We start from the raw sequence: 21,070 nt of genomic DNA, 5'->3' as shown, positions 1-21,070 counted from the left end.
TACTTTGATTTTTATTTACTCCCTTAAATATTTACAATCAATTCAAGTGAGCCCTAGGACTAACTAAGATTTGTATACCAAAAGAGTTTTCTTCTTCGATGTATTAGATTGTAGTGTTATTATTGGCAAAAATTATATCTAGGACTATAGTCATACCTTTTCAATATTTAATGACAATTTTTTGGAGGTAAAATCTTCATTTTTTCATCATAACATATCAGGCCTATAAAATCTATTTTCACAATTGGAAAAGAGATGAAAAACGACGAACTAAGCAATTATCATAGGAGATAAGCTGGTCGCGACTAATGAGACCATCCGCTCGAGAAAGAGTAACAAATAAAAATAAAAGATCCAAAATAAGACATAGGTAGACAAGTATAGAGACTAATAACAAGCTAGAAAAAAATACTTATCATAAAGGCACAAACATAAAAAAAGACATGACAAAAATAACTAATGATAATTTAGGACAAAATTCGACGTCTCCAACTAATTTTTTCCTAGTCAAATCCTTAGAGAGTTGCAACTAAGTCATGTCATTCTTAATTTGCACTTCCTACGTTTTCTTAAGGTTTACCATGACCTCTATTTTCATTAACCATCATGTTTCCTTTCCTTCTCACGGGTGTGTCGGTGACCGTCATTCTCAAAATCATCACAATCTACATTCACACATCTTTGTAAAAATGAGTGCTTCCATTAACCTTCCTCTCAAAACATAATTTCTAGTCTTATCCATCCTAATATGTTCATTTAATTACATTAACATTATTGCTCTCTACTTTCATCTTATGTTCACCATACAACAAAAATAAGTCAAACTGTAACTCGATCGGTAGAACTTAATTTTTAATGTAGTATAAAACTCATATCACCATTATTTTATAATAATAATAATAAGAAGAAGAATAATTTAGTAAAAAACAATTTCTCGACAATAACCTACATAATGTGAACTAATTAATTTGACAAGTCTACTATCTTTTACTACTCATTCTTTTCAAAATCCAAGTCCACTCCTACCTTAATCTAAACTACTTTCTTTCACATCTTTTTTTATTCTCTAAATACTTTAATTAATTTATGATGCGACAATGGCCCCATTTGTATGAACAAAAGCAGAGAAAAGAAATAAAAAAGGAAGTCACATTCTCCCATTTGCTTCTCTCAAACGGCATTCTCTTTCTCCTCTTTCAATCTCACCTCTCATTTCCACACTCCTCACCATCCACTCTCTTTCACTCCCTTTCTCTCTCCTCTTTTCTCACTTCTTGCTCACCAACTGAGTACCAGAGATTTTTCTTCATTAACGGAAAATTACCTATCAAAAATGCCCAGAAAAACCTTTTTGTACTTCATTCATTCAACTCCCATTTCTTGCTAATTTGGGGTTTTTAAGCTTTCACTTGGGTATTTCCTTTGATTTTTGTATTTTTCTGGGATTAAATAAACTTAAAAAATGGCCGCAAATTTTCTACAAACATTTACTGCATGATTTGGGTTTTTGACCTTTTATTTGGGTATTTCCTTTGATTTTTTCTTCTGGGTTTGAATCAACAAAAAAACTGGTTTAAAAATGGAGAAAAAACAAGGGTTTTTCCAAACACTAAAAGAGGAAGTAGTTCGCGGATTATCTCCAGGAAAATCAAGGTCTAGAAGTCCCGCAAGAAGTGGGTCTCCCATGACAGGTCTTCTCCGACGTCGAAAAAATCACCACGTGGCAATCCCTGAGGTTTTGATTGCAAGATCCGGTAGTTTAAGGCCGCCAGAGATGTTATCTCCGTTGAGAGAAGGACCTGACCCGTGCAATGCGCGTGATGAGAGAGATGAAGGAGGTTGGTCCCACTGGATGAAACGGAATCCTTCTGTCTCTGCTTCTTCGTCTTCTTCTTCTGCTGCTTGTAAAAGGTCGGATCTGAGACTTTTGCTTGGTTTGTTGGGTGCTCCTCTTGCTCCGGTGCACGTTAGCGCTGGTGACCCTCTTCCTCATCTTAGCATCAAGGATACTCCCATTGTTAGTTCTCCACTCCTTTTCTTATTTGTGTATTCCATTATTATTATTATTATTATTATGAAAAATTCTCGAAAATATTCAACCTCTCGCCCACCGAATAATCTCATCTTTAGATTATTAATTAGCATATGCAGTATCAGAACCACCACGGCCTCATCCCTGAACCACCACAGCCCCACCCCTACCCTTTCACACCGGGCAAATACATATTAAAAATGAGATTAATTAACAGGCGAGATTATTTCCAGCGCATGAGTCTTTTATCTATTTGTAAATAGTTTCGTGATTTAGTTTAATTTATTTTTATAGAAGGATTAATTTGATTGTAGTCCGAGTCATGTCTGGTTTTGATTAGTTTGGTCAAATTTGAACTAACTATAATTATTATTTGTAAATTTATTTTTATTAGAGGTGTATATTCAGCTGTTAATTTTAATATTCAAGTATATTTTGGTTGAATTGAGTCATGCTCTGTTTGGTTAAGGAGTCAAATTTGACAATTCTAGGATAACTATTATTATTATGGTTTCTGAAATTTTATGTAATAATTACATGAATATTTGTGATTTCTCATCTATTTGTTTTTTTCTTTCAAGGATAATGTTTGAATAAGACAATGATAATGGTTTTCAGTTTTTTTGTGTCTAAGGACTTGAATTTTAGAGTGCTTTTTTTTGGTTAAATGGTGAAAAACAAAATCAAATAAATGAGTGGTTTTGTTTTCTACATTTTGTTAATACTTGATTATGAACTGTGTTGAGTTTTAAATAGTTTTATTTATTGTGCTTATGTGTTCGTCGAGTTTGTCGTTTTCTTTTAACATTGGCGGAACAAAAATTTACAAAAATTTATTAAGCCTGGTCTATTTTTTTTATATTTTTGAAAATTTGGGATAAAAATAAGTAATTAAACTGAGTCAAATGAAGTATAAACTAAATTTTGAGGCTCTTTAATTTAGGGCTTGTTCCTCCGACACCCTACATATGTCCAAACCGTCTCTACATGTATTTGAGATTCTTACTTACTAAAGAATTCATAAATAAAAATCGTTGATTTAATTATATACGATTTAGATTGTATTGCTAGTTGATTTTAGTTAGAAAATGTTGAGCAGAGACATAGGAAATAGTTCCTTGAAATTGTTGGAGTCATTTGTCAATTACTTAATATGGAAATGCGGGAGATGAGGGACTAGTTCTTTGTATTGTTGCTCTTGGGTTTATCCTTTATTTATCAGTCCATTGGGTGGGAGGTAGCTAATTGTCTTTTCATCTTGTGAGGTCCTTGTTCAGGGATCAGCAGGAAATTGCCAGAAAACGACATAACGCTATAAAACAATGCCAAAGCTTCATTTCCAATATGGGGGCATCATTAGAAAATTTGGCATATTTTCATTTTTGTTAAGTTATTCATTTAAATTTGTTTTATATCTTTTCAAATGTACCAACAGTTAGCTAAGCTTGCATTTGAGTCTTTGGACTCCATTTGGTTAGGTGAAGGATATTTTCAACATTTAGGTAAGTTGCTTTTTAGGTAATTAGATATGCATCAACCAACTTTTAGTGTGATTGCTTGTTCATAAAACTAATTCTGTGTTAGGTGGTCTGAACTGAAGTATACCTTTTGCCTGATTTATTGTTGTACTCAAATTTTATTGGAGTGTTTTGTGTGGATTATAGCCTGTCTTCTGCTTGCTATGCATGTGATATCTCTAGTATATATTTATCCCGTTTTTTCCCGTAATGCTGCAGTATTTCTGCGTAATTATTATGTCGATATGCCTGGGTTTTTGACTATGCTAGTATATTTGGTGTTGTGGCATGTGATTCTATTGTTCTTGAATTGACATTTCCTTGGTTACTACTTATGGTGTGAAAAGTATGTTTATTTAGGTAAAGATGTTTGGGTAGATGCTAATGTCTTCCCTTTGAACATGTATGGTTCATGTTGAAAATAGTGGTTTCTTTCTGTTTTCCGGGGCCTTTCAAGGCGAGATAATGGTGGGGCTGGCTAGGTGGGTAGGTGTTAAATGTCACTTTCTTTTCTTGCATGTGTTTCAGGAATTATTTAAGTTTTTTTGTTTACATTTGATGCGAATATCTGGTAACTTTTGTAGGAAACTTCATCAGCGCAGTATATCCTGCAGCAATATACCGCGGCTTCCGGGGGGTTGAAGCTTCAAAAATTTATACATAATGCATATGCCATGGGGAAATTGAAGATGCTAGCTTCTGATATTGAGACCCCTAATAAGGTTATCAAAAACAGAAGTTCCTCCAAGTCTGCAGAGTCTGGTGGATTTGTATTGTGGCAGATGAATCCTGACATGTGGTATGTTGAGCTTGCACTTGGTGGTAGCAAGGTTCATGCTGGTTCCAATGGAAAACTCGTTTGGAGGCACACTCCTTGGCTCGGTGCACATGCTGCTAAAGGGCCCGTTAGACCCCTTCGTCGTGCTCTTCAGGTGAGTGGTCTGCTACCTGATCCCGTTTTGATATGTTTGGTGAAGATGAGTTATCCTTTTTGTTTGTTGTACGTCAAACTTTGTCGTAATTCATACTTTCATTCATTAGGCATGATCATCTCTGAATATTTTGCGTCATTTTAATCACAGGGCCTTGATCCACGAACAACTGCTGCTATGTTTGCTAATGCAAGATGCATCGGCGAAAAAAAGATCAACGGAGTAGACTGCTTCATCCTGAAACTATGTGCTGATCCCAAGACTTTGAAGGCCAGGAGTGAAGGGCCAGCCGAGATCATACGACATGTATTGTTTGGGTACTTCAGTCAAAAGACTGGTCTTCTGGTGCACATTGAAGATTCCCATTTGACCCGCATCCAGTCTAACGGAGGAGATGCCGTATATTGGGAGACAACAATTAATTCATGTCTTGATGATTACCGACCTGTGGAAGGGATTATGATTGCTCATTCAGGACGTTCAGTGGTGACCCTATTCAGATTCGGAGAAACAGCAATGAGCCACACTAAAACAAGAATGGAAGAAGCTTGGACCATCGAAGAAGTAGCCTTCAATGTCCCTGGTTTGTCGATGGACTGTTTTATCCCTCCTGCCGAGGTAGGGTATAGCTCTGTTGGAGACTCGTTTGAACTCCCCCACGGCGAGAGGTTGAATACTATGTCAGCAACAGCAGCAGCATATCGTGCTAAAGTTGCTTCAATGGACAGAACGTACGAGAACAATATGGGCAACATTACCTGGCAAATGGATGATATGCACGTCTGATATCGGAGGTATTAGACAGGATAGCTAGATTTGTAGGGATAGAATTTCGAAGTTTTTTGGTGTGTAGGAGAGGAGGTTTTTCTTTTAAGCAGAAAAAAATTCCATTGGATTGTTTTGTCCCATTGAATATGTAAATAGAGCACAGTGATGATTCACAAGAGAGGGTACAAATGTGAATTCTACTATCTTATTGAGTCATGTGGATGATGAATCTGGTGGATTCTGCGTTTTAGTACTGTCCTTCAATTGATGGTATCAAATGATCATCCATCTCATTTATAATCTCTGTAAAATTAGTGGTTGGAATATCGTTTTCTACTAACCCAACTGATCTATCTATCTATCTATTTATCGTGTTTTGTCAACATAAATGGTTCTTGCTCTATTATAATACATCTATCAAAGTACAAGTAACATGTTAAGCTACTTGTATTAGTTAAAAAAACTACTTATATTGTTAGCCGGAAAGTAGAGCCGTTTCGTTTATTTTGACCTTCAGAGTAAAAATTATTGATTTTTTTTTTAAGTTAAATACTAACCTAAACATGTAAATACATTTTTAAAGTCCTAATAAATTTAGGGCCATAAGCGTTTTGTCCTGACTAATCCGGCCATAGCAGAAAGCAAGGTGAAATAGGAATGAATGGTATTTCCCTGAAAGAAACGGAAATGTAAGAATCCAGTAATGTAAATGTAATGAATGGAAAGACTTGAAAGGAGAGAAGAAATAAATGTAAAAGACCAAATTCTGGGGACTGCTAAATTTCTGAAATCAGCCCATGTGTGGCTTATTAAATTCCATCTTTTTGGTTTTTGGAATTATTTAAAATAAAATAAGCCCTTATGGAATATGATGATAGAATCCATGAGATTTGGGGTGCTTTTAAGTTGGAAAGGAGAATAAAAGTAAGCATGCGTTTTTACCATTACCAGCACCAGCATGTTAATATTTGGTCTCCTTTGACTATGACTGTTCCTCACTCCTCATACTCCAAGCACGTGACCATTACTAGATCATGTTCTCTTCAACCTCATTAAGGCTATTCCAAAGTATCCAACCTAGAGTGTTCATTCGAATGATTGGATTAATTTCGGGTTAGGTGTTTCGAGTCGGTTTGAAGTCGGATTTTGTGTCCATATTATTTTTTTACATAATTGTAAATCATTTTAAAACTCGGGCCAAATGGGTTTCGATTACAAGGTTGGGTAAGATTCAAGTTATCGGATCTATTTTGAACACCTATATAAGACGCAAATTCAGGGGTTCAGAGTCTCTCGGATAACAACAAATGAAGGGAATTTAAAGAAATTTTTGGGGAATTTCGGCAAGTTTCGTATGTAAATTGAACAACTATTTTTTTTCATTCTCGTAAAATGACACATATAAGCACAACAATTCTAAATCAAAGCAAAAGTAATATAAATATGATTAATTAGCGCTATTCTCACCTCAAACGGTGGCAACCCAAAGTATTTAATGAAGTTCAATTAACAACATTCTCACATAATGAAGTTTAAATTTACGATGAAAACAAAGTCTAACAGAATGAGATACAAAGTAATAAAATAGCAAACTAGCTAAAATTATTTTCACTTAGTTTTCATATTTTGAATTCTTTGTACGTCAATATACTAACATTGAGGAAAAAAAACCCTTCTCTATAAAGGTAACTAAGCTATCATTCAATAATTGTTCTCCCATGCATTTTTGCACTTTATTTTTTGTATGATTCATCCCGGAAAAAGTGTTGTCGACTCTTGTTGTCGACTCTAGAAGAAGCAATACAATGTTCAAAAACTTACAAACATCTAAATGGGTTTTATGATTCCCTCTCTCAAAAGATTTAATAGAAAGTTCATTGAGAGTCTTCACATCCAAGAATCACTCGTCATTTTTGACATCACTAATGTAACTTTTAAGTGATTCCTCAAAGAATATCAAATCTTCATTTGGAAACTCATTTGGATAACATTTAGCAAGTTTAAGCAATTTTTTTGTATCAAAAGATGACAAACCATACTAGGACTCAAGACATACAAATAAGCAAATCTTTGGTTTTCTCACTAAATTGTTCTTCAAGTTCATGTAACTGTAGATCAATTACACTTAAAAAAACTTCAACTCGATAATGATGTAAATCGATCTTCAAGTTCATGTAACTGTAAACAATTTCCCATCAAATCTACGGTTTTTTGTCCCAAATTTTGTGAATTTAAATTCATGTTTATAGGTTTAACAAAGATCTCTTAAACAATATTCTCTTGTAACAATATCTCGGTTACTTGGGTGAAATTGAGACATTATTCTCATTTTTCTGGGGTCTTGAGGAAGATTTAAAATATCAATGAAAGTTAATCTTCTACATTTACCGGGTTGGGGTTTTGAAAGTTAAAGTAGTTTCACTTTCTTTCCCTTAACCTTGATTTGGATGGGAATGTAGAGTAGAGTTATCCCTACTTTTCTACTCAAAAGTTTTGCAAAAAAAAAGGAGGCAATATTCTCTTGTTTTCTCTTCGGTATTTTGAATTCTAGATTTCTAGCAAGAACATTAACAAACACATTCAAAATCATCATCATCATCAACCCAATATCCCGTCTGTAAACAGGGTCAAGATGAGACAAGATGACAGACACTCCATACCCGTCCTCCCTTCAAAGAGAGGACTAGATGGATGCGGTCAATTTTACCCCCAAAAGGAAAGAGCCCAACATAAAGAGGAGTTAGAGTGACATCATGGACTCAAGAGTAAAGTTACCGGCACAAAACACCATACGTAATAAACCAATTCTGAAATAAAATAATAAATATGATGGGTAAGTAGCAACTAGACATTAGGCAAGAAAGATAACTAATGAAACTATTAATAATCTGGAATATGTATCTGCCGTCTCCACCTAATCCTATCCCTAGTCAAATCCTCGGAGAGATGCAATTCACTCAAGATAATCAATAATTATAATCAACGAAGACAATCAATAGGACAAATAGACTCAATTGAAATTCATGAAACCCTAATTCTGGGGATTTCAAAATCATAATTCACGCCTAAAAAATGAAATTGGAGATTAAATATAATTAATAATCCAGCCAAGTAGGCAGGAGGAACAGGTGCATGTCAGCAGCCAACAAGCACAGCGGTCAGCAAACTGCGGTTTGCAACTGCGATTTAGGGACCCAAGTTATTCAACAATCGATGGCATCTTAGCCTCTTAACGACCGGTAAGACAAACGTTGGCAACAACTGCCCAGGTAATAGAGGACTCAGAGACGGGACGGGTGGCGGGTGGCAAAATGTTGTGAAAGTTTTAGAGTTTTAATGAGATAAAGGGTTTGAGAGAATAGGAGAGAAAACTTTTGCCAGAATAATTGAAGTTTAGGGTTCAATTTTTCTCGATCCTTAAATTTCGCCAGCCTTTTCATTTTATCGCCACCTTCCCTCCAAATGAAATTACGAATTTGCCCCTGATTTTTAAAAAATTACAAATTTGCCACTCTTTTCAAATTTCTTATTTATAATAATAATAATAATAATAATAATTAACTTTTTATATTCTTAAAAAAAATATAAATAAAATTAATAATAATAACAGTAATAGTAATAATAATAATAATAATAATAATAATAATAATAATAATAATAATAATAATAATTATAAAATTAAAATTAATAATTAAAAATAAAAAAAAAATTGAGTCGCCCAGAATTGGGCGCCTGAACCATGGTTCAGCCGCCTAGAACCGGGCGACTGGACCCCGGTTCAGGCGCCCAATTTTGGGCGACTCAATTTTTTTTTTTTTTTGCTTTTTGGAAAATAATAATAATAATACTAATACTAATAATAATAACTTATAGAAAATTAATAATTATTAAATAATGACTTGTACAGGTCTCGAACCTGTGACCTTTATGTTATTAGTACAACGCTCTAACCAACTGAGCTAATAGGCCATAAGTTATTATTATTAGTATTAGTATTATTATTATTATTTTCCAAAAAGCAAAAAAAAAAAAAAAAAAAAAAAAAAAATTGAGTCGCCCAAAATTGGGCGCCTGAACCGGGGTCCAGTCGCCCGGTTCTGGGCGGCTGAACCATGGTTCAGGCGCCCAATTCTGGGCGACTCAATTTTTTTTTTTTTTAATTATTAATTTTAATTTTATTATTATTATTATTATTATTATTATTATTATTATTACTACTACTGTTATTATTATTAATTTTATTTATATTTTTTTTAAGAATATAAAAAGTTAATTATTATTATTATTATTATTATTATAAATAAGAAATTTGTAAGGAGTGGCAATTTTGTAATTTTTTAAACTTCAGGGGCTAATACGTAATTTCGTGGGAAGGGGTGGCGATAAAATGAAATGGGTGGCGAAATTTAGTAACTCCCATTTTTTTTTTAACTTCTCCCATAGGGCACGTCCACGTGCCACATCAGGTCCTAATATAAGTCTGCCCCTGCGACCCACCAACACATGGAACTGAAGGTGTACCAAAAAGTTGTATCTAGGATCAATTCTTTGTTTAGTTGTTCATAGGAGTGGAAAAATAAAAGACGTAGGCTAATTACGTTTGACTCTCAATTTTATATGTTATTTGATTCACACATTATGTTAACTCTACATTCAAGTTATAGTGTTTGTTGATCTTGCTGTTTGTATTGTTCAATCACCTCCGCTAAAAATCATTTTGTAATTACGAAAAATTTCAACCTCTTTACCTGTAATAGTCCGAGCTAAAGCGAACTGGAGATTCACATGTAAATATGAATTTCGGGTCACACGTCGAACATTTAATTTAAACCATTCTTAGGACCGACGACGTTCTAGTGATAAAGCAATAAATAAACAATAACAAAAATAATAAATCAACGTAAGTCTTGAGGTTTACAACTTGAGAACTAATTGGCCTCGTCAAAACTAATTAATCATGTTAAAGTTCATTTGACAAATAATAAAAGTCCGGGTGTGACAGTCTGCTTAATTACAGTATCTATTGTTCGGTTCCTCACACCAGTCCTACTTGCGAGTCGACCTGCTATCGTCGAATGACAACAACATAGCACGTTCTAAAGATCATTAACAAGTACACGTCAATGACTTCATACAATGCATTATACATGTTATATACAAGCAATGAGTTCATCCTAGCTAGCTCGCAAAGGCTCTAGTAGTTTAGATGTCATATTTGACTTTTTAAATCTTAACTCATGTCGTTGTCCGTCCTATTTGGGTTGCCAGAGTAATATCAAAGTTTGGAGGAATACATGTAATAATTAAATTTTAAAATATTCATTAAAAACAGAAAAAAATTTTAAAAAATGGATATAGTCGCACTTTTTGCATGACTCGACCTAGGCCAAGTCGCACGTTTTGTGCGACTGGGTCCAATATTTATTCAATTAATATTTATTTTTTTTATTTCATTAAGTTTTTAATTTTAGCTCGGTGAAGATATTTTACAAAGAAGAGCAACAAAAGAGAAAAAAATTGTTTATAATGCAAACGTTTTGTGTTGGAATTTTATACATATTTATTCTTTTGGCCATAACTGCTGATAGAAAAATCACATTAATGCGAAGTTTAAGGCATTATAATCTAGACTTTAAGAGCGTTCCAACGATATATTATATTTCTAATTCTAACAACAGAACGAGGAATAACAACCATTTAAATTTTCCTTCTAAAAAACTGATATTTGATACATGTTCACTCTTTTGGCCATAACTTTTGATATGAAAATTTCATTAATTCAAGGTTTAAGGCATTAGAAACTTCAAGAGTTTTTCAACGATATATAATATGCCCGATTTGGACAACCGAGTGACGACTGTTTAAAGTTTGCTTCGATATATAGCATACGGGTAAGGGACTTAGTCACACAAAACGCGAAACTAGACCGCGGTAAAGTCGCACAAAATACGTGACTCTACCGTAGTCCATTTTCACGTTTTGTGTGACTCTACTATGGTCCTCTCGTGCGTTTGTGCGACTCTACCGCGGTCAAGTTGCGCATTTTGTGCGACTGGTTCTATATTACCTGTGTACTAAAACTCAAAACAAACTTTAAACGATCTCATTTCTTGCTCGTTTGTCGAAATTGGGCATATAATATATTGTTTGAAAGCTCTTGAAGTCGATTTCTAATGCCACAAACCTTAAATTAAGTGTGACTTTCCTATAAAAAGTTATGGCCAAAATAATGAACGAGTATCAAATCTTAGTTTTTAAAAACAAACTTTAAATGGTCATCATTTTTCGCTCGATTGTCGGAATCGGGAAAATAATATATCGTCGAAAGGCTCTTGAAGTTTAGTTTCTAATTCCACAAACTTGAATTAATGTGATTTTGGTATTAAAAGTTAGGGTAAAAAAGTGAATATGTATTAAATTTTATTTTTTAGAAGCAAACTTTAAACGATCGTCATTTCTCACTTTGTTTTCGAAATTGGGCATAATATATTGTGGGAAAGATCTGAATTCTAGTTTCTAATGCCGCAATGCTTGTATTAATGTGATTTTCCTATCAAAAGTTATGTCCAAAAGAGTGAACATGTTTCAAATTTCAGTTTTTAGTTAATTAATTAATATTAATTAACATATTATTTTTCTTTTTGTACTAATATTCTTGATTTATTTACTTGATAATTTATGTTTTAGTTAATTAATTATTATAATATTTATTAATTTTAGTTTGTAGTTAATTTATGATAATTATTTAGCTAGTTTATAATAATTTTTGTTTAATTATTTTATTATGCATGAAATTATTTAAATTTAATTAATAATAATTTCAAAATCATTTACTCCCTCCGTTCTTTTTTGATCTTCCACTTTGTGTTTTTCACACATATTAAGGAAGATAGAATCTTTGGGTTGTAGTGGGTATTATTTTAATTAAATAGTAGTGTAAAGTAATGATTGTATTGAAAGTATGAGGTTGTAGTGGGTATTATTTTAATTAAATAGTAGTGTAAAGTAATGATTGTATTGAAAGTATGAGAGAGAAAATAATTATAAATAAAAGAAAAGGGGTGCATTAAAAGAAAAAGGGGGGGGGGGGGGGGGTTTAAGAGGTAAAAGTGGGATAAAAACTTTCTAAAAATAGAAAGTATTCTAAAGTAGAAGAACTTTTGAAACTACCCGTTATAGTAATGTGGAAGATCAAAAAAGAACAAAGGGAGTAATTAATAATCAATGAGGTGACCAAGTTTGTCAACCATATTGTTTTGATGTTCAATTTTAGCGCAGAGCATTTTTTTAGGAAGAAGTTAAAGAGATAGAAATATGAAATCATTAGAGTTTAGGAAAATTTATGGATTTCAATTATAAAATAAAAAATAAAGAATTTGAGAATGACAAGGTTTAGATAGTTATTCTCAAAGTCTCAACTTTAATTACTTTAAAAACAATGGTGAAATTTAATCCAAATTCAAATTTGAGAATTTTTGATTTGCCAAACAATAAATTTAAGCTAATTTCAAATTTTCAAATGAAATCATTGTTTTCAAACATGGCAGGGCAATATTGAAAATTCAATTTGTAAAGGATAGCGACATAATTAAAAGGGCAATGACACTTAGTAAAGCCCCTTAAATTTTCATCAATAAAAGGCTCATATTATAAAAATTTTTAATATTAATTTTTTTATCGAAGATTGAAGTATAAATTTAATGGTAAAACAGTGCTAATAAGATGTTATTATACAAATTATTATTATGTGTAGCATTAAATTAAGCGGGGTTTATTTAGATTGGAAAACCTACGAATTTTATTATTCATGATTGGAAGTTTGAGAACGAACAAGAGTAATTTTTTTTTATTGTTTTGGTGCTAATTTAAGATTTTTCGAAATTAAAAGTTTGTTAGAAAATAAAGTTGCAATTTTGTCAATTTAGCTTAGAAAATTGATTTATTGAATATACTGTCTTAGTTTAGCTTAAAAAGTTGATTTATTGAAAAATCACAGCACAATTAATAAAGTATATAGGAAAATACTACTGAACATACAACACAAATTCATAAAGAGGTAAAACTAAAATATTCTTCATAAAATAAAACTATGCTACATAATATTAATGTTTGACATCTAAACACATAAATCATTAACTCTAAATCATTAATTAAATTAAATCAAACAAGTAATAGCTAGAAAATAAAACAATATTTAAAATAATTAATTCATAAATAAATAAATAAGAGATATACTTAAGAGACATATGTTACTATAAAGCACATGAAAGAAGTAAATTTGGAAGAATAGTGGTAACATTTTATGCCCGAAAAAGGTATATTTATTGTTAATAATAGCGAGTTAACTCAAACTAGAGACTAAGATAAGAAAACATTTATTTTTAAAAATAATAAAAAAAAATACTTAATTAATATTCCCTCCTATTTAAGCCATAGTCCCATTTATTTTTAGACACTATTTACTTATCAATTTTAATTTGTATTTTACTCTTAATCTATAAGTTAAAACATAGTCATGTGGGATCTTGTTTGATTCGTCTCAATATAAGGATTATTAATATCAACATTCTTAATTTTTAATTAAGAATATTTAAGGATATTAAGGATTAGAATATTGTCTCAGCAACTGTGAAAATTAAATGAGACTAGTAGCTTAAATAGGAGGGAGTATTTTTTTCTTTTAAAAAAAACTCATTTATTTCAAAAGTTTACAAAAACCTGACTCTACAAATATAAATGAAATTTAGTCCCAAATCCGAATCCAAACCAAACTATTAATTAAAAACACAATTTATCAAGACTGGAGGTGTTCAAAACACACTCAATAACCTAAAATTTACCCGACCTTGTAACTGAATCCGATTTAATCAAATTTCAAAAATAATTTACAATTATGTAAAATACAATATATATGGAAACTCAATTTCAAAGTGACCCAAAACTCTTAACCTGAAATCAACCGAAATCCGACCAACTTCTATCTTATATATAGAGCTGTTTGAATGTGACCCGACCAGGAAATCCGACCCAAAACCGAATCCGACCCGAAAATGCGTATCTTTTTTAGATTTATCGAATCGACATTACCCGAACCGAAGTTGCACCTGAACCGATTGACAACCGAAAATGGATAACTGAACCCGAACTGCGACCGATTTTTATTACCGACATTTAACCGTTAATCGAGATAATCCGAACGTAATAGTGACCGAACCGAGTCATATCCGACCTGTATCATGCTCGAACTCAACCTAGCTATAACCAACTTAACCACAACCAATTTTTAATCGAACTGCTATAAACCTGAACCAATTTCTAACATAGAACTATGATCAACTCATATTCAATCATCTTATTAGTTAATCTAATAAAGCGATAGATATTTTCATAAATTAAATTTTAAAATATATAGTTTATATATTTAGAGTTAATAATCAATGATTAATGTCTAATAAACTATTTTTAATCAAATTGGATGAAAAATGATAGAACTTTAAGTTTAATTTACAGTCAAACAAGTAAAAGTAATAAAGTAATAATTACTAATTGATTTGCATTTTAATTATTGCCCTTAAGTAAAAAGAATATTGTCATGAATTAAAAAATGACTAGCAACTTAATGTGACATTGACTCGATCAATAGTAATTAGTAATTTGTAGCCGAATTCTACTTGAAAAAAAATACCCGGATTCGATCTATACCCGATAAAACCGAACCAATTGTTAACCGGTAACAACCCAAGACCGATTGACACTCGACTCGAACTTCAATCGACACCGAACTGATGCAAACCTGATAGCTCGAATAACTGATCTTCAACCGCATAGTGACTAACTGACCCGACCCGAATGTGATTCGTCGTAACACGCATATAATAATCGATCTAAAATTCAATCGAATCGAATGACACCCGTCCAAAACCGACCCGATCACCCGAATGAAGACCTCTACATATATATATATATATATATATATATATATATATATATATATGGAGTTAATGTGTCTCACATAACTCCATGAAAAACAGAAAATAGGTATAAAAAAAAATGATAATTTCGGTTGGAAGAAACATCAGCAAAAGATGGTCCCTGCAATTTTCCAGAAACGGCAATGCCATTGCATTTTCAAGAATTTATCACCAACAAGGTCATGAGCAACAACGCCGAGCCTACCTTCACATCGACCCAAATCTCATAGGCAGAATAACCCACCACTCTAAAATTCATAATTACCGCATTTCCCTTCTACATTCTTCTAGAACTTTTTGCTCTTCATTTTCTTCTAGCCAAAAATATGGTGGTTTTTTGAAATGGTATTTGGGTATGCTTGAAAATCATCCATTTATTACAAAGGGTATCTCTTCTTCCCTTATATTTGCTGCTGCTGATGTTACATCTCAGGTATTTGTTTATACTAACCTTTCTGTTCATCATTACTTGTGTGTCTTATTGATATTATTGATTGTATTCTAAGCTTGGGATTATAAGACCAAAAAATTGAATGAATTGTGTGGATAGATGAAATGCCTGTATGAGAATTAGCGAGAGGGATAGAAAACTCTTCAGACGGAAAAATTTAGAATTTCTGTGGGACAAGTATATATTTTACTTTAATAAGGTTTTTTTTTGATTGTTTTTAGGTATTTCTCAAATAATTATGTGGCTTGTTTTGTTTATGGTTTTCTAGGGTTATTCTTGATCATTTATGAACCATGATTTTGTACTGGACTGAGATTGCATGAATTTCTTTGAGTGCACTGTTCTGTTGGGTAGTTGGGTATGTAAAACTTTATTTGTGTATGTGAAATTATCAGCAATACGTTTGGCTATACAACAACAAAGCCAAAGCCTTAGTCCTTGTAATATGTTTGGCTATATACACTAAAGTTTATTTGTTTTTTATCATCCGTGACAATGTCTAGGTTACTCTCATCAAAACTGCTAGAAATTTTTATTTGTAGCTTGTTTAATTCCCGCTTCAAATGTTGTGCTAGATCATTACGTTGTCGCCTTCTGGATCATTCGATTCTTTCCGGACATTGCGTATTTCTGGATATGGGTTGCTTATTATGTGACCTTCTCAGCATTTATGGTTCAATTTTCTCTCAAAGGATCATGCCTAGACAAGATCTGTTCACTACTGTGAAAAAGATTGTTTCAGGACAAGTTGTTTATGGACCTATTATGAACACCATTTTCTTCTCCTATAATGCAGTTCTTCAAGGTTGTATAAATCTTATGCTCTATATTACTACTAATATGCTTAATGTTCAAGTGCATTTCTTATATTTGACTTTCTTTTTTCCAATTTTATGTTCTACATCATGTCCTTGTATTCAGTTAGGGTACTTTCGAAATTCAGTTGACATACCATGCTCGTTGTAGTGTTGTGCACAGTGTCATATGATTCGCTAATCTCCTTGCGAATCGCGAATAAAAAATGAATTATGGTCGGTTTGGGCTATTCTTGGGCAAATTTGAGCGAATTGAGAATTCCAAAAGCTAGCTAGCCAGCAATTTAAGATATATTGGCTGTGCACATCCCACTCACACCCCCCCTATCCCGCTTAGCTACTTTCGTGGCATTGGGACAATGTAATGTGATCAATACCAGGTTTGAATATGTCATTTAGCTTATCTTCTATATCAATGTTTCATATTCAATCGAACACTGAGGAAAACCAAAACAGTGAGCAAATTTTATATCCTCTGCTGAGACATCGCTCAATTTGACGAATTTTCATGGGGTATAGGTTATTTAGTTAGTATCAAGTCTGAATGCACCACCTAGAAAGGTGGAAGTTTTGAACTTTATCGAGTTTAGAAGAGGAAGATGTAAGTCAAAGATTACCCATATAAGAAATTTGGATTTGCAATGATAGATAAGAATGAATGGAGGAGGCTAGTATATGTGGTTGGTCATTGGAATTGAAGTCTGTACTTGTATTTTTGTATTAAAGATAGCCCTGAACAAAGTAGAATTTTTGTTCACAATGATGTCTCATGCTGATCTGTCTTGATTCATGAAAACGACCGATTTTGATGGGATTAAGGCTTGGCATTGTTAGCGTAGTATTGATATGTTTGAATATGGTCTAACTGGTTTTCAATCATGATCCCATGGTTGGAGATTTTACTGTGATGACGGATGGGTGTTAAGTTTAAAGCTATCTCTTAATATATTGAGTCTGCCCCTTGGGAGTTGGGGCCAATTCTCTTTTAGAGTCTTTGACAACTAGTAATTTTGAGGATTTTTGTAAAAGTTTATTGTTGGAAAGTCTAGCTTTTTTCTTGGTGGAAGATAACTTTGATCCTATCATGTCTGCAACATCCTTTTTAGTTTTGAGATTTTAGTTCATGTTAAAAGCAAGATTGAGATGCTGATGATAAAGTTTTTGTGGACTCTGAGTCAAATGATGTGAGTGTTGGAAAAATAACCCACATGTGATCCCAGGTCGAAAAATTAGAAAGAGGTTGACTAACATATAAGCTTAATAAGCTTGATGGGACCTCATCGGGTTTGTGTGCTGTCAACTCTTCTCTTGTGTGGGTCTTGTGTACAAGCCTAAATTTATCAGTGAGGAGGCAAATTAGGCTTTGAAATTATTATCAACTAATATTGGTTGCGGAAATATTAAGTGATGTTTATCTGGAATCTGAGTCATCTAGAGCAAATATGGGTTCAAAATGGGTGGAATGCTCAAGGTTCTGTGACATGCTTGTCCTGGGAAATTTATTTCACAAATGTGTTCTTTCCCTAGAATTTGTGTTCCATTTTGTTGGTTATAATATATGTCTTATCTGCATAAAGTAGTAAAGTACCAGTGTACTACGTTTATTTTGCTTTTCTGATGTCCACCACACAATAAGTGAATTAGAAGAATAATCAGTTGTGTGGTATGTGCTAAGAATTTCAGCAGGTAGTGATGGAGGATTCTAGGTTCCATACCGGAGATTCACCTGGTTCTTTTTCATTTTTATCTGCCCCTGTTTTCCTCCCCCAAATTTCATTTGGAAGGCAAAGGTTCCTTTGAAGCTGATAGCCTTAGGTAGGAGTTATAACAATCATATGCTTTGAATTTGGCTATATTGCCTGGAATCTGTCTTCTGAGAGAACTTATATGTGAGTTTTGTTTACATATTTTTCTCTATTTTGAGGCGGAAGGCTTGTTTTATATGGAGAGTCCAGGGTTTTTGTGTAATCCTGTTAGATGTTCAGAAGCGGCTGCTGATCTGCATTGTCTGGTTCGGTATCGATGAGAAAACTTTGTTGTGGCACAATGCAATGGTATAGAAATTTTTTGAAGTTTTTAACAAGAACAGAGGTATTGGGTCGTTTTACCTTGTTTTGAGATCTGTTGTGGAACAAAGAAACTTAATTACGCTTTAGGCTATGGCTACTACGTGGCTAGTGCTTCAAGAATTGCACAATTGGGATTATTCATAGAAAATGAGGTAGCTTTTAATCTGATTTGCTGTTAGGACATATTGCCCTCTTTTTTTGTATTCATTTTGTATAATGATTATTTTCTTATCAAGAGTGACTGAGGGAGAGGAGAGGGAGAGCGAGGTTTTCGTTTCAGGATTTATTAAATTCTAAACTCATTTAAAAAGCAATTTCTCATACTTTGGCTAGTTTGTCATTATTCTAAAATGTTAAAAGTCGGCCTATGCATCATAGTGCAAAAACAAGGCTGCATCGCATTGTATTGGCCGCGTTATAAAGGTTTTCAAGAAAAATGATAAATATTTCCCAAGATGTAGAGGTGTAAAAAAAACTGTGTTTTGGGCCGTATCAAGGGATATCTTAGGCTTTTGATCGATATTTAAGCGTTATGAATTGTGATAACCGTATCACTCTCGTTACCGCAACACCATTCCCCTTTTCTCACTTTATAGTTTATAGTGACCAGTTGGCAATCAGGCAAATTATGTTGCTCTTGAAATACATTCTAATGAATAATTTACTTTCAAATTTGATACCAGGTGAAACTAGAGAAGAAATTGTTGCAAGACTGAAAAGAGACCTTCTCCCAACTTTGAGGAACGGGCTTATGTATTGGCCTTTGTGTGATTTTCTTACCTTCAGATACATCCCGGTCCACTTGCAGGTATCCTTCACTGCTTCTAGTCCTTTTTTCTATTCCAGGAAACTAGAGTTTCTCCAAGCTATGCAATAATAATGCATTGATCTTTTTAGGCAGATTCCATATTGTGACCCCGAGTTTTTGGCTTTTCCACGAATGTTCTTTTAAATTCGCGTGGTGACCTTGAACTTTTAACTTTCCCATTTAGTAGATAAAATGTTAAGTTTTTGGTTAAGTACATATTTTGACTAGATTTCAAAATATGTGGTTAATTGATCACGACATTTTTTTTTGAAAAATTGTCATTACGTTTGATAGAAATAAGGTAAAGTTAACAAAAAAACTTTCCTTTTGTCTACCATGTGGAAAAGCCGAAACTTCAAGGTTATCGCCTAAATTTCCCATCTTTTTAAAGTTTATGTTAACTATATAATTAGTCTATGTTCAACTATCACTATTTCAGCTGATTATAATGGAATTTATGCACAGTGAATACTTATGTAAATGTTTTCTCTTTAATATCTGTTGCATTCTTTTATTCTGGCAGCCATTGGCAAACAGTTCCTTTGCGTACCTGTGGACGATATATTTGACATATATGGCAAGCTTGAAGAAAGTTAGTGAGGATTGATATCCCAGTTTACCACTTTTGGTAATTGCTGTGTTTGGGCTTCATATTGGAGTTCTTGTTGGTTTTGTTTTTCAAGTTTTCTATTTTGTTCTTTTTACTATTCAAATATTATTGTTCTAAATAATTTAATTTTTCAAAATACAAATATGTTGCATCTAGTATATGAAAGATGAATGTATACATAATTTAGGATAGAGTGTTGGATTATATGTTCCTCTGGGGCTTATTGTCGAGAATCTATTCAAATTAGTGATTAGAATATCGGTGTTACTTTCTTACAGTGATCGGGGTGAATTAAGTATCAAGCTTTCTTCGTTGGATATCGTATAATGCTCATACGAATGTCCCCTAGTGAAGAGCGTTACATGATCTTGTTCGAGATGATCCAGTGTCGTGATACGAATCAAAACTGAATGGGCAATACAGATCCAGTGTCCTCTGTTTTATTGCTTTATCTTTGGGGCTTGCTCGATCAGTTGCTGTCAGTGTCATACACACTTACAAATCTCACTGAAGGCCTAAAGTCTAAAGACAATACAACATTTATTTATTAGAATAGAGGAGTTCCTATAAATGCACTCAACAGATGCTTTTAACTGCTTGTCACATAAATTCAAATCTTACTCATCAGTGTGTGACTTCTCTGTCAGTTTCGGAGATTAGTGCGTTGCTATTATTGATTTATATCCTTTTAATTTATTTATATTCGCTCGGTCCTTGTCACATTGCGACAATATATAATGGTAAAATTGTTAAGAAAAAACATAGATCTCATTCAGTTGTATGAATATGATTAAAACTAAGAAAAATTAAAGACGTGTCGAAAATAATATATAAATGATGCAAAGATAAAAAAGATGAACAAAAATAAAAATTGTAACAATCTCTTAGGTAGAGAGGTGGTATTTCCTATATTTCATTCAATTTTTATTATTGGTTATTCTTTTATTTTGTATTATTTTCTTATTTGAAAATAAATTCACCACACTTTAAAAATTTTAACCACATATTTAAATTCTCTTTTAATATCATCCACATAATTTATTCTATATCTTTATTATTATCACATTTAAACAACTTGTTAAACTTTTTTCTAAATT

General features: G+C 32.8%; 1 protein-coding gene and 1 pseudogene across 1 annotated transcript; both read left to right on the top strand.

The window, feature by feature from the left end:
- Positions 1–1,094: 1,094 nt before the first annotated feature.
- Positions 1,095–5,762, top strand: LOC130798070 (uncharacterized). The gene is made up of 3 exons (XM_057660928.1): positions 1,095–2,017; positions 4,134–4,481; positions 4,632–5,762. The coding sequence occupies exons 1-3, from the start codon at positions 1,580–1,582 to the stop codon at positions 5,265–5,267; spliced, it is 1,422 nt and encodes a 473-aa protein (XP_057516911.1). The 5' UTR covers positions 1,095–1,579; the 3' UTR covers positions 5,268–5,762.
- Positions 5,763–15,274: 9,512 nt separating this feature from the next.
- Positions 15,275–20,632, top strand: LOC130798069 (uncharacterized; annotated as a pseudogene).
- Positions 20,633–21,070: the final 438 nt, after the last annotated feature.

The sequence above is a fragment of the Amaranthus tricolor genome, chromosome 13, assembly GCF_026212465.1.
Source record: "Amaranthus tricolor cultivar Red isolate AtriRed21 chromosome 13, ASM2621246v1, whole genome shotgun sequence".
Taxonomy (NCBI): domain Eukaryota; kingdom Viridiplantae; phylum Streptophyta; class Magnoliopsida; order Caryophyllales; family Amaranthaceae; genus Amaranthus; species Amaranthus tricolor.
The sequence above is the reverse complement of the archived record's forward strand: the minus strand, read 5'-3'. Positions and strand labels throughout refer to the sequence as shown.